This window comes from Melanotaenia boesemani, chromosome 1 (genome assembly GCF_017639745.1).
Source record: "Melanotaenia boesemani isolate fMelBoe1 chromosome 1, fMelBoe1.pri, whole genome shotgun sequence".
Classification (NCBI taxonomy): domain Eukaryota; kingdom Metazoa; phylum Chordata; class Actinopteri; order Atheriniformes; family Melanotaeniidae; genus Melanotaenia; species Melanotaenia boesemani.
In genome coordinates this window covers 18,456,273-18,471,758 of record NC_055682.1, presented here as the reverse complement: position 1 = coordinate 18,471,758, position 15,486 = coordinate 18,456,273, and the positions used below count along the sequence as shown (strand labels likewise).

The 15,486-nt window shown below is 39.0% G+C and overlaps 1 protein-coding gene across 1 annotated transcript in view; it reads right to left on the bottom strand.

Annotated features, from left to right (window-relative positions):
* The window catches only part of igdcc3 (immunoglobulin superfamily, DCC subclass, member 3), an 80,100-nt gene extending 67,139 nt beyond the window's left edge, over positions 1-12,961 (bottom strand). Inside the window, exons 1-2 of the mRNA XM_041994432.1 lie at positions 12,611-12,961; positions 7,066-7,371 (exon numbers count right to left, since the gene is read on the bottom strand). Coding sequence (XP_041850366.1) covers positions 7,066-7,371; positions 12,611-12,665 — 361 coding nt within the window. The 5' untranslated portion in view covers positions 12,666-12,961. The remainder of the gene's footprint in view (positions 1-7,065; positions 7,372-12,610) is intronic.
* Positions 12,962-15,486: the final 2,525 nt, after the last annotated feature.

Here is a 15,486-nt window from a genome sequence, read left to right as displayed (position 1 = left end):
GTACCCCAAAACACACAAAGACACAGTCATGCAGGCTAGAGAGGGAGAGGTGGCGGACTGACTGACTGGTCTTTGTCTCAGCCTCTTCTTCTTATTGGCAGAAAGATTTCCTGATCCCTGCTTAAACAAAGTGGAAAACTGGTTTTCAGGGGCCCTGTCTCTGACTGTGTGAAAAACTGAGGAAGCTATAATATCATCATCCACTGACTTCACCTCATTGTCCCTATCCCATGTTTTCACACACGCAGAACAAAATTTGAGCCAAGGAGAGGACAGGATGAGGGACTTTTGGTGCTTTTATTGGTGGATGGTGCAGACCCTGTAAAGAATTTTAACTGCACAATATGGCCATAAAGCCTCTGTTAAGGGTAGTGAAGCGCAGCGACGGGGCAAAAGCAAGAGCTTGCCAAGCCCATAGTCAAACCTGGAAACATAGGAACACCAACACACACCCAAAATAAACTCAGAGATACTTGCGTCTCCATCTTTAAAACAATGCATTGATAATATTGATTGTCTGTTGCCTAACCTTAACTTAAACCTAAAATAAAGTGATATTATTCTTCAAAACCTCAGAATACACACTTAATAACGGAATGAAGCAAAATACCACATTCGGACTCCAGTCTGCCACATCCAACCTTTGGCCTGGACTCTGCTCTCTCTCTCTTCTTTCACCTTTCACCTCTATTACACAGGAATTCCTCCCATGAGCCTTAAAAGTAGGCAGAAGGAATTTTAGGCCCCCTATTCATTTGTTTGTTTGAGGATAGCTAGGGTGGTCTAGAGACTGACACAGAGTCAGACATGCACCCAGAATTAGTGACACAAACAAAAAAAAGTGCAAACCCAACACTGAACCTGAATGTCGACTATGACCTAGGCTGATCTTTGTTTCATCAACAGTCCGCTCAGTTTCAGTATAATGACTTGTATGACAAAGCAGCATCATACTCCAATGAGTAAAAGGCTGTTTCTGCAAGACGTTCAATTTCTTATATGATTCCTGTCCATTCAAGAAGTTAACACTGATTTGCATGATAAATGAATTAAAAGAGATTAGCTCAATGTGTATAATAGGGATGAATGGCTGAAGTGTACACAGCTGTGGCGAGCAGCTGCTAAAATGTTTGGAGAGCAAGGTCAAAGTTTATGAATGTGTGCATTTAGTATATATAGCATACATATACATGTGGGCTATCGTGCTGCTTTTGAAGGTGCTAAACAAACATAATTATGACGTGACCTACTTTGTCATTAAATAGTGCAACAAAGTGACAGGATGAAAATAACGTCAATACTAACGTGTGCCTGGAGGAAACAGATTAATGCTTGTTTTAAAAGTTAAATAAATTTATCACCCAGCTATTCTATAGCTTATCAGTTTTTCTTCCTCCCAAAAGGAGCTTCTTTTCCAGGTGATGTTTCTTACACAGACAGATATTTTTAGAGTTTAAGGGTGACTGCTCTGCCCTGCAAAGTAGATCAATCCTCACACTAAGAAGCTGGTAACACAGGATGGTTAGGGCACTTGCACATATGTGTCTTGCACATCTGTGTCTTACAGAAAGGCTTAAAATTTAAGCACCCAAGCAACCAATTTGCTGTTCATTTAGTTGCATTTGCTGCTCATTAAATAGGAAACACAAGTAACGCAATTAATGCAAAACTAGTTAAGGTGGATGCCCTTTTTGTTCCCACTATGTAGCATTATCACTACACTTCCAAAACATAATTAATATTTGATTAGCAATTAGCAAAATGAAGTGACTAAAAAGATTATTAGCTTGAAAATCTCTCTGAAGCTCTGTTTTAAATCGCATCCCATTTCCCAGCTAAATAAGACATTCAGACAGAAGTGTAGCATCCCTCTGTGATTTTGCACAGCTTCAAGGTCAGCGTAGTGTCATCTTTAACTAAAGCAGAGATCTACTGTGCTCCTTCTGCACATGAGACTTGGAAAATTTTAAACATTTGTCAATGAAAATGTCTGAAACTGTTATAATGGGTTTTCATTGTAGCCGTTTATTCCACTTCCCAGTAAGAACTCTAGAAGACAAAGATCATTTCTACAGGCAGTGAAAAAAACTGAGACAATAATATTGTCAAACATTTTTCTTTGATTGGAAACTGACCCACTTTGAACTAACTCTGAAAAACAACTCCAAAGTCTTTTCAACTCAAACGTGGCATGCACAATCAGGTAATGAGATCTGAGAGTTTTGTCTGGAGGTGTACAGTAATAACCGGTTTCAGATGTAATTACACAGCAGAGGTCAGAGCTCTCATTGCTTCAGCCCACCTCAATGGTACGAGGGGGGAGAAAAAAAAAGAGAAAAAGCTTTTTTTTCTCAATTCTTCTGACACACTGGCAGACAGATGGAGGGGCGCTGACCACACAGCAGGAGGGAGCACTCTGGGTTAACATCAGCCCACATACCTGCCTAACAGAAGGAAGAGGGCACTCATAAGCCATGCACTAATTCTCTGTGATGTTTTCAAAACATGAATAACAATGAGAGTAACAATGTAAACAAGAGAAACATTACAGGTGTGATTTTGTGGTGTAAAATGGCAAAACAATATGACTCCTCCTCAAAAAACATCATTAATCTAGTCATAATACAACAGAATCACCACAGTGAGAGAATGATTTGAAAAGTAAATAGCATTCATGTTTAAATGTCAAAATAATATTTGGTTAACCAATATGACAAGGGAGATGATTTGCTTCATGACATGCAAGCAGAGAGGAGAGAGGGCAGCAGAGGAGGGAGGGGGGTGCAGTTCGAGGGTGGGGTTTGGCTGGCAGACAAAGAAATCTACAAGGAGATGCAGGGATGGAGCTTCAGCGTTCACCCAGGCAGGAGGCCATGAAAGGGGAGGGGACAGGAGGGTCGAAGTGTGATGGAGAGCCGCCATCTAAACACAGGCGCACATCGCAAACAAGCACTTTCATGTAAACTAACATAAGCTCCACATAAATCACTGGTACTAACTGCTGTCTGAGACTGAGTAGCTGCTCGTGTCAAGCCATCCACAAAGCTTTTAAAAGTCACATCAGGCATGACATCACACTTTTTTTTACCTTACTTTTTTATATCCTTGCAGATTCAGTTCACACAAACGAGAGGCAAACACCATTTTTTTTACATTTTGCAACCTTGCCAGCCCCCTGGGTTTTCCTTTTTAATTAAAGTGTTACTCAGAGGCCCACCATAACAAAAAAAACAAGGTTTTCTTTCTTTAAAAAAAAAAGATGATATTATGAAGGAAGCAATAAAAAAATCTAAGATGTGCAGCAGAATTATAACACATTTTTGCTGTTTTGCTGTCTATACATTCACTTTCACATTTGGAGACATTTGCCTTTTGTCAGTCTCTTAAAATGGTCCATGAGGTCAGCTGCGGTCTGAATGAAACACGTGAAAAAATATTTCATGACAAAGCTTCAACTCCTTCTAATTAATTTCTCACAAACGGACAAAAGCAATTCATTTCAATTGATCCTAAAAGCTATTTTGTAACAAGGGGGCTTTGTGGTGTGTTGCCTGGTGACACGGCTGTGCTGTGGGGGAGGGGCCCTGGTTGGGTCCACTGTACCAGGCTTGTCATTCATCCAAATGATGAAAAGCTTCCTGAACCTAAGCTAATGAGGAGGTCCTAGAGAAAGTGTGGAAAGGGGAGATGTACAGAGAGAGAAACTGACCATCAAAGAGATAACATTTGGGAGGAAAAAAAAAGTGTTTCCAAGACCGACCGCCGATTTAGAGGGGCAGCGGGGAGTCCGTCCAACACCAGCCCCCGACAGCGAGCTCACACAAATGGTTGTCAAGCAAATAAAAAGTAAAATTTATGGAGGGTGGTAGTGTGAAGGGTAAGATGGAGGCTTTATCCATTGGGAGGGCTATAAAGAGGCTTCAGTAATCACACCACCCATTGCATCACAGTGGTACAAGTCAGAGCGCTGTTGTAAGAGGGACTATACCACAGCAAATGATCCCAAAAAACACAATGAGCACAACAACATTAACAAACACTTGGAGGAGGAAAAAACAAACACATGTCAAAGGTATTTATAGGGAGGGCATTTACTTATCTTGGTCTTTGTCTTTTAATTAAAGAAACAAACAAGCTTTATCCTTAATAATTTATGTCCAAGCCAACAGTCATTCAAACCCAGTTACAGTTCATTTCCAAGATAAAAACTCACATAACAGTTTATATGAACCTAAATCTTAACAGCCCAACAAAATGAATGATTATCAACAGGGTAACACTTGTGGACTGAAAGGGCCCCTCCACAAGTCTAAAACTAAGGACTGCCAGAAAATGGATGCTGATGAATGATGATATATTACTGAATTTACAAAGCAAAGAATCATCTATTAAAAACTTTTCAATCCAGATAATCAGAAATGAAGCTGTTACATTTGCTTAAAACTGTGGTTTTAGTGAGAATTTAGTGAGACTACAAAGTCATGTTCAACAACTAAAAGAGCTTGTAAAGCATCACCTCTAAAATAACTGAGATAAACACTCAGATATTTAAAATCAAAACAAAAAAAAACAAAAAAAAAAACGCTATCAAGTACATACAGCACTGGTGTATGGCAAAATATTGCACACAATAATTTATAGCTAATGATTTCTATTTAAATTATGGAAGATCATTTTCAATTACATCTTCAAATCTGGACTCTTGCAGGGTGTATCTTTATAAGACAGCCGTTGCTCATTCTATGCATTGTCAATAACCTATTCAACACAGCCAAAAGTCAAAGGTCAGGGGTCAGAATGTGATCTAGAGTAATCCTCTAGTGATCCTAATCAATACGAGTTGAAGTGAAAAGCTTGAAATGCTCTGATGGAGAAAGAAACAGCTATAAAAGTAGAATTCAACCAATGAATGGAACTGAACTTGAGCAACCAGGTGAACTGCAAGTTCAATAATTAAATCTGTACTTATTTAATGAATTTTTCAGTGAGACAAAGAACAGAAAGCTTAAAGTATAAATTGCGTGGCATGATTTGACATTAAATCTAAAACACCATGAAATCCACAACCACTGAGAGGAAACTTAATCCTTGACTGAGCATGTTGGTGTCACACTGAATGACAGCATCAGAAAGTCTGCACTTGTCGGCCGCTATTCAGTGTTTTCAACACTTTAATATCAGCACTATTCTCACTGAAACTATGTCCTTACAGAATGAATATCTTTCTTACTTTAAACCAAGACTGCAGTAACACTTAAATGCACTGGTTACTGTGTGCGGCATTTAACAGGCTTTCTGATGCGTACATTTTCATCACATATTTCAAAGTGAAGGGCAATATCTATCTATCTAGAGTGATACCAGAAAATGTGGCCAAAAATTATATACATATATAATTAGAATTATTGTGTTGTTTTCTCTGCAACATACTCAGGTGATGGCACTTCTGTTGCTAAATGTATAGATTTTCATTTTCCAGACTTTCTTATAACTTATATATAATCTTATATATATCAAATTAATAGCAAAATTAAGGACTAGGGGCACGATACAGCTGACTTCCCTGATGCGGTGTTGAAAAAAAAGCGTGTAACAAAGGAAGATTCAAGCTAACCTTTGAAAAGAAAGACTCTTTAGGAAGGCCTTGAAAGGTTGCGTGTGCTTGACAGGGCCAGCTGCTGAGCTGAAGTGACTTTTCCCTTTGGTCAGAGAGACGTCCATGCTAACCTCCGTACCCCACTGAGTTGAAAAGCTGTATTGGCCACAACAGCACAGCAGTATCCTGTCTACACATAGCCCAGGAATCAACAGGCTTCTGTGAGCCTTTGTCCATCTTTGTCTTACAGAATATAGTTTTAACTCGGCACAGTGTGGAACAGAACACTATCACTAAAGCCTCTGGGGGAGTGCACATCCCTGATGCTTTTCATTTCAAGCAAGACTAGAAATGCATGCCGTGAGACAAAAGATGAGCGAGGAGGACGGAGCGTCAGATTGTCTTACTGTGATGGGATAGAAATGTGGTAAAGATGAACCATAGCAACAATTCTGGGAACTTAATGGTAAGCTAGAATTTCTTCTAATAAAGGATCTGGTAGTCAAGCTTGAGAAAATGCATCTTGATGCTGCTACCAGTGAGTGGGTTGCTAAGTTGCCTCCAGCTTACTGCACTTTTACAAAGCAACTGGGAGACTCTCAGCATGAGCGCTTGTTAATGCTACATTCAAAGGCTTAGATTTCTGAGTAGTGCTGGAGACAAGCATCAGAAAGTTCATTGAGCTCAAAGAATTGCATCAAAATATTCAAATGACTACACAGTCAGAAATGTATTAAGTGCATTTAAATGCACAGCAGTGCTCTGTCGACTGGGATTGGACAAAAATGAGATTACTTATGAGGATTTTTTAATTACAATGTTCAAATTTGTGGACGTAACAGATGACAACTTAATTAAACTTAAGTAAGTGGCTGTTTGGGTCTGATTGTGAGTACACAATCAGATGCACATGAACTGTAATTCTGGTATTTTGAGACAAGATGATATAAGGTTAAAAAGTTGGGATGCAAAAATAATGATCAATGACCAGACAGCGCTTAAAAGGTGCAGCAGTGTTAGGGAAGTGGATCAGCGCAAACATGTTTAAGTCTTATGGCAGCACTGCTGCTCATTGATAAGAGTAGGAAGGATACAATAACATCCAAACAAGCTGCTATAGTTGTCACTAGTCTTTTTTATGAAAAAGAGTTGCAAGAGGGGTCTCAGTACTTGCCAAATAAACTGTAGCTACAAAGTCGCTAAGTTGGCAACAGTGTGTGCAGCATTGGCAAAGGGTCAACTTCCGGTTTTGCCCGGATTCACTTCTGGAAGTAAGATAAATGTGTGTGTCATTTAGAAAATGTGACTAAATAGCAGAGCGTAACAGTGCAAGAATTTTTGGAAAATTTATTGTATTTTTGTCAATAGAATTGTTTTTATGCTCAATTGGAGTCAAAATCAAAATTCAATATATTGCACAGACCTAGAAAGTCTTCAAAAACACATAAAAGATCAAGATAGAAACTTACTGGCAGCCTGAATGCGGGCTTTGCGACTCACTACCCGCCCAAAAGAATTCTGGACCATGCATTCATAGTCGCCTTCGTCGGATGAACCATCAGACTTGGTCTTCTGGAAGTAAGCGATCAGGAGTGAACCGTTGATGAAGGTGGTGTGATGCTGGTCCTGAGTTAAGAGCACACCATTATGCCTCCACTGTGTGGTGATTGGTGGGATGCCATCCACCTGGCAGTGGAGCATGAGTGGCTGTTCCTGTACAGCAATGACGTCACTGGGCTCCAATGTGAAAGAGAGCTCTGCTTCACACATCACACCTGAACAGAGACACACACGGTCACAGATGTTAGCCCTCTAGCTGAACATGAATAGCCTCTCTGTTAGCAATGGTTAAACAAAGCTCTATATTTAAACAAGGTTTTGATCAGCTGTCATTATCAAACTGTACTGGAGAAAAGAGTTAGGTAGAAAATGATTTACTACACAGTGAGTCTTCAGTTACCTTTCAAACACAAGAAAATCAACAAAGATCGACAAAAAACAATTAGAAAAGTGGCAGAAGTAGTAGTAGTAGTAGAAATATAATCTAAATAGCAGTAAAAGTCAAATTCACAAAACAAAAAGAACATGAAATCATTATCATTATATGAGCTTTTATCAAAGCAGAGATGGTTTAAACATTTTGTACCCAAACTGAGAGCTGCCTCTCTTTGGCCTTGCCTGCCATCTGTCTTCAGTGGCAGAGACGCTGAACAACTTTGTAAATGTTCAAAAAAATCTCTAATTGCATATACATTTTATATTATGGGTTTCCCATCTCTCCTGGAACGTCTCACGAAATGTATTTCTTTTAGAAAACAAATGATAAAAAGACAATCATCTATCATGTACATTTCATCCAAATGTTTCCTTGTTGTTGCTATAATGTCTTTAATTCTACTCAGAGTGTTTCTTGCATACACAGCTGATTGCAGTACATTTCGGCAGAAAAACAGCAGTGTTTTGGAGCCCTAGTAAATGATATACATTATCCAGTCACCTTTAGTTTAACTTTTAGAGACTGGGTCTTTGGAGGGTTGATTAAAGATATGTGCAAAACAAATGCATTCTTTAATGATAACTTAAAATATTAAAATCAACTCTAAAATCAGGAACACTACAAAAAAAAGAAAATTAAATAGACCTTTGGTCCAGGCTTTTGTTCCGATGCTCTAAAGGGGTGAGCAGACAGCCAGACTGATAAATGCTTTTTATCCTATTTTGCTCCTAAAATATTAATCTTCATCATTTATCTTTATTTTTCCTGCCAATTTACTGAAGTTGTGTCAACTCATTTATTTTCATCTGTGATTCAGACACTTTAGGGTCCTATGTATTATGGAAGGATTATTATTTTCGAATCAACCATCAAACAAACAAAAAAACTGCTCTTTATATCCTGATAGGTGCTCACCAGGCCTTGTACCTCATGAATAAAAAACCTTCACCAAGGTACCTCCAGGCTACAGCCACAAGGGAATTGATGGTTTTTAGACTGCATGCATCTAGAACATATGTTCTCTTTTCCTGTAGCAAGCTCCATGTTTAGACTGCAACCAGTGGCTGCAACCTGCAAGAACAAAATCCGGATCAATGTGTTTTACTTTTCCTTTTTCTACCCCTCAACACCAAATGTTGCTACCACTAAAAGCTCCCAGTTGGCTACGTTTATTTGTGGGGATGCTTCCAGTCTATAATGATGTGAGATCTGATTTTCAGATATTTGTGGTTTCTGAGGCTAAAAAGGGGGAGTGGGAGAACAATAAATAGAGGATGTAAACAGCCTGACCTGGCTGGGTTATATAAAAGAGGAGCTCAGTGAGGTCTCTTGGTATCATGTTTCAGCTGCTGATGGACTAAGCACTACCAGTCTGTGCCTCAGGCCCTGGAATCTGGTGGGACGGACTAAGGGAGGGCAGCAGAAGGGAGCAAAGCACAAGGGTCAAAAGAGAGGACCTCTGGCTTCATCCCACAAATTCCAGGAGAGAAATAGTTCCCTTTAGGAGCAGCCAAGGTTTTCACTGACACACTTTTCCTATTTCTCCTTTTCTTCACTCCTGTATCCTTTACCTCTCCTTTTCCCCTCAGAGAGCACGGCAAGTAAAATGGCCATGAGACCAGAGACACATCAGTGCTACCACTTCTGAAAAACAAGGGGGTGGTGTTGGAGAAATATTTAACCCTTAGCTGGCCGACGGTGATCCTTTGGCCTGAGTTCCTGCTTTTCAAAATTATGCGGGACACAGAACTTAATCTCCTTTCATTCAATAGAAGATCAGATTTTCACACAGAGCAGCCAGCAGATAACAAACAGAAGCCCCACATGCAGTCGGTCAGATCATTTTTTGATCAGAGGATGGATAATTCTCAAAGAGAATCATAATCAGGGTAAAATGTTCTTTGAGAAAAATGAATATTTTAAACATGGTAAGCTATATGCTCAATCTTCATTTGTGTAGGCTGCAGTAGTTTAGAGGCTTTCAAAGCTGACAAATGACATTAGTCAAAGTTATCACACTTTGCAGCAAACAGGATAATGACAGCTCAGTGTTTTATGTGTTAGGATGTCATTGATTGGAAGTGGATTAAACAACTTTAATGATTTTGTGCTCAAGTAATCAGTTTCTTCCATTAGCTTGAGAAAATGTGATGTTGGGTTCCTGATTCCTGATGAATAAAGCATGTTGCCTGAGTGACCAGTTAATGCAATTCTGAGCTCTGGGTGGGTAGAAGGTCACAAACAACAGTGTGAGAAATGTCAGAGAAAATCATTTCAAACACAACAGCTAATTATAAGACTGATCCAATGAGACACAGGAAATAGGAAGACAATAAAAAAGGTCACGGTCATCTGTGAATGTTGATCCAGGACTGTGTAGACAGAGCTCTGGAGCACAGGTGTAGAAAACAGTGGCAAGGGATCATGTCAGCAACACATGGTCACACACATGAACCTATATAGGTGTGGATTTTCACAATGAGATAAGTACACAAACACACAATGACACGTCCTAATGTTACTAAATGATACTAAAATGTAGGGAAACCAGGGTAAAGCTAGAGACAAGGGTGCAACTCACAATGACAAATAAGTGTGGAGCGCTGGCACAAAGGTTTACAGCTGCAACAGTAAAGTGAGGATGACACACCAGCTACTGATAGATGTGGTTAGCAGGCATGAGCACCACTGTCAGAGCCTAGGATGCTCCACAGGCTCCTTTGAGGCTGCAGGGTGAGGATATTATAGGATACTGACACAACTGCTTTGCATCATATCACACAATGACCCTGAATTACACCAAGCATCATCTTAAAAGCCTAATTCATTGTTTAGTTGCCTTTTTAAACTTTTCTCTCTATGCTGCAGCTCTGGCTGGTTCAACTTGATAATAGAGATAATATGTTAAAAAGTAGATTTAGCCTTTTATTTTTATTTGCACCTGCCTGTAGGTGAGAAGCTAAAGCAGCACCTACATTCAAATTCAAGAATGCCTGTACACGACGTTTCATATAAGTGTTGTTATAGGTGTATTGAATAGAAACAGATTTTTTTTTTATCAGTATTTCTTTAAAGGTATTTCCAGACTGCATTGGAAAAGTCCTCCTATACATTAAGTGCATGAATCAAACAACAGAAAACCTTCAGTTTAAACAAGCTAATAGAAATTAGCAGTCACAGAATAAAACTTCTTTTATACAAAGTCAATAATATCTGGCTAAAAAGCAACATTTATTCTCTACCACAGAGAAAAACTTTCCACAGGGAGAACTTAGTGTGCTGTATTGATGCATACATTCCCTTCTATAGGCTACTCTTTGATAAATTATTAGTCAATACTCTTGTTTTCTTGCATCTCATGCTCATTAAAGAGCAAACAACTGTATGCATTTCGCTTCTATTGTCTTCTATGATCAAGCTGAAAATGGCAGTGATAACAATAACAGTCTTGTAATGCAACACAAAGATGCTGAGAAACAACAGTCCATGAGTTGAAGAGGAAGTAGGGCAGCTGTTGTAGTTATTTTGTTCTCACTCATTTGTACAGCACACTCTTCCTTCACAATAACAGCCTTATTTTTATACTGATACTCTATATGTACTTTAGATTAAAATAAAGGAGTATGCAGATACGCAGGCAGGAACCTAACTGGAAGGAAGTAAAGTGAGAGTCCTCAGCAGTGTTTTCATGTTGGTGTTTACTTCTTGTTTTCACTGTTGTGGGACAGAGTAGCTGTACAGTACTGGTGATGTGTTGTTGCTGTAGTGAAATCTCAAACAGTCCTGTCATTAAAACCTTTTACATTTTGGTTTGAACTGTTTTTTTAGTCCCTAAAAGATCTAATGTAGATAGTTATCTTTCCACTCTCTTTTAACCACTTTTAGTCATCACTGCTTAAAATGCCATTAAAAAGTGCCTTTATCTGAACCTAATCTACTCTCGGAGGCAGACAAGCACTTGAAAGAGCTTCATCTCTTCAATGCGATGGGTAGATTGGAACTGCATCCATCACAGAGCCAAGTGTGTGTTTCTGACGTTTTTGTTCCCAGTCCTCTGAGCGAAACATGTTATGAACCACAAGCCTCTATGATTCCAGCGGGGCCTTTGTGGGTCCCTGTGTGGTATGCTTTGCAAATACTCAATACTCTCTCCAGCCTTTGAATTAAGGGGGCCCCACATCGAGAGAGAAAGTGACTGTCATCGCAAACAAAGGGATGCAGGAGAAAATTTGAAAAGGAGGAGAGAGACAGCCTTGACATTTAATCTGTACAAATATTCTCCCCAGCAGGCAATAACCACAGTCTTTTAATCTATTCTTAGAGCAATAACCACTGTCATTCCACTCAGCCACAGGGTGGTATGCTCTAATGACTGACCAGTCAATAAATCTATCTACTTTTGAAGTCCACTGATATGAAATTAAACTCCACTCATAAAAGTAAAGGACAAATTTCAAGTTTTAAAGTAGAAAATTTGGCTCCCATTGGATTTTCTATATTGTACAAAAATAGATGCTCTTAGAAAAGCATGACTTTCTCGAATCACAACTAAGACAGAAACACATTTACCAGTTTGGATTAAAACCAAAACAAATGTAAAAAGAACAAAAAACAGCATACATTACACGTGGCTACCATCTATTATAATGCTACCTGGACATCAAAGGACTGATCTAGATTTGAACTTATTGTACGTGTGCATGAGAAGTGGCTGTGACATTTCAAGTTCTGCAGAATGCATTAAAAAACAAAAATGCAAACCAACAATTAGTATAGCATATAGCTGCAGGTATCCTACCCTAAGAGCCCCGCATTGTACACAGCTCCAACACTGGTATTTGCAGCCCAAATACAAACGCACACCGGAGAGGGGCCAAGTTCAGGGTTACACTGCTTATTGCAGCTTGCAGCATGAACCATACGCTCCGGAGAGCAGTGAGCTGACAGCGTCTGTCCCCCTGTAACGCTATCACATCCTGCCCCGTTATTCTCTACCCTGGTAATAAGGTGCCACTTACCGATTAAAGCATTTAGGAGAATTCCCAAAAGAATCCCCATCCTTGTGGATGCCATTTAAACAGAGAAAATATTCCAACACTCGCAGAGAACAACGTGGTGGGTACAAACAGCGCTCTTTTTCTTTAGAAAAAAAAAGGTGGGGATTACAATTATCCAGGTTCTGCTACGACATATTCCGACCTACAATGCTACAGTTTAGTGGCTCCTTGGGGTCGAACCAGCTCTCGCCATTTTAACCATCTATCAGGAGTATGTCAGCATCCCGGTCTCTCTATCCTCCTCACGCACTCTGCTGTATCCTAAAGACTGCCTCTGTTCAGACTGTGTGTAAGAGATTGTGTGTGCGCGCGCGTTTCTTTCTCTCTTTCTATCTGGCACACACACAGGCGCGCGCGCACACAGAATCTGCACTTGGAACAAAAGAGCCGACTGCTGACTGTTTCGCTCTCAACGCATGAGAAACCTGCAAAAACAGCCTGAGCTCTGCATCTCAGTCGAACAGCCACTGCTGTGGCCCCACCGGGTTACTTCTACAAGCTGGTATTTACAGCACAGTGCAAATAATGGCACCTGGACACGGCCAGAAATAAATAAATAAGTGACATCAACGATCACAACTATGATGTAATAGAGCTGCTAATGTTTTAAACAGTGGTACAGATACATGCACAGATCCTTAATGCAGAGTGCGCTCTTTCTCTTAAAAACATCTTTGTTCTGTCAGTGGTTGCAAATACTCGTGAAAAACAAGAGCTAAATAAATTCACATTTTAAAATAAGAATATCCATTAAGCATTTTCTACATAAATATGTCATTATTGCTGGAATTTCATTGAAGTTTGGCGCCATAAAAACGATAAAGAAAATGTGTAATTGTGTCAAGGGGTGTGTGTTTTATTTAAAGCTGATGGTTCGGCACATGTGAACCTGAAATGATAAATAAGCTAGGAGGGCCCTTGGCACACGGTTGCAACAAAGCAGAGGATGTTTAGTTGTACATGACTGCCACCTAGTGGACAAAACTAGCAAATTTCCTCTAAACTAGAAGGTTCCTGTAAGCAGAAAATACAGTAGCCCATACTTTATGAGCTTATGTCCATTATGTGTCTTCCTTTCTGTGACAAGATTATTTATCTATCTAACCATTTATCTAACTAAGACAGTCGTTTTAAGCTATAAAATATCAGAAAATACTGAAAATAATTTCCCATACCATTTTCCAGAGACCAGGATGACAATTTCAGATCTGATGTTTTATCTGACCAGTGAGGTCAAAGATTTTATTTCCTTAATATATATATATTTCACTCCCTAGGAGTGAGTGTGTGAATGGTTGTTTGTCCCTATCTGTGTTGGCCCTGCATTGGACTGGTGACCTGTGCAGAGTGAACCCTGCCTCTCAACTGCTAAAAATGCTGGGATAGGGTCCAGCTTACCTGCGACCCGTAATGGACTAAGTGGTACAGAGAATGAATATAAATAGAGAATCAATATATATATATATATATATAGTGAGAGAGAGAGAGAGAAACACATATGAGAGGCTGGAATTGTAAGTGTTTTCTAGATCTGAGGAGCACAAACAAGACAACTCTGGGCAATATATAAAACCAATAAATAAGAACACTACAAAATTACTGAAAAACATGACAGCAAGGCAGAGAAAGAATCAGACAGCAACTCTTCACAACCACAGCTGAGCAAACACCCAACTAGAACCTGTTTATAAGCTTCAACTTTTGCTAAACTTTTCTCGTGTTGTTGGTTTTCTTGTTGTGTTTTGAAGAGTGCAGATGTGAACGCTTATAAAATATCAACAATACTGAAAGTAAGAAATGATTGCTGTTTAAATATCCTTTAAACAACAAATCAAATAATCAATATAATTTGCTCTAAATACAATAATGAAGCTGAATAATAAACAGCCCTTTTTCTCTTTGTATCATTGCAGGATGGTTTTGTCATATAGGTGAAAGATTGAAACTGCAGATAGATTTGTACAGTCTTTAATAGAAATTACATTAATTAAACATAAAGTGGAGCAAAGTTATGATGATTAATATAAATTTAGTATTATTACTTTCTCTCCTGTCTAATTAAACTATTAAGGTTTATTTTGTGACCCACTGGGGGAAGCTCAGTGGAACCGTAAAAAGTAATTAAGATAAGAGTACAAGACAATGCTGCTTACACACTGATAATTAGTTTTACCAGTAATGCCTTGGGGTGGCTATACCACTTGCAGATGCCATTATTTATTGCATAATGAATAATTTCACATTTGCAGTTCATCAATAACTATGAATATGTCTGAATTAAGGATTAAACGTTACCTTTTTATAGGACTGCCTTTGCATTTTTACTTAAGAATTTCAAGGCTCCTTTCACCACTGACAGTGGGAAAACAGGGTAATTTGGGAATTTCACATGCTTTTTGCAACAGTCTTTGTTACCTGCTTATTGTTCAGGGAATTTGGGATTTCTTTTTTCCATTAAGTCATAAAAAGATTTCTGGTATCAACTGAAAACACCAGCATTAATAAGATGGTTTACATCAATTATTGGCATCACTGGAATTTGTTTAAACTGCTGAGTGGGGCATTTAAAATCATCAGGGCCACCCAGCCTATTAACCTGTACCCAGCCCACTGAAATTGGCAAAGTGTGGTTTGTGAGTTGTTATGTGCGATCCCTAAGCTGCTCTGAGAGATTATGCTGATGCTCATAATGGATCATGTATGAAATTTTATTGTGTTGTGTATAACATGTTAATATGTAATTAGTAGGTTACCAATACAGTCAGTTCCAGCAGAAAATCCATGCTTTGGCTTAGACTTTACCCACGTTATCTACTGTGTTTGATCTGGGGAAACAA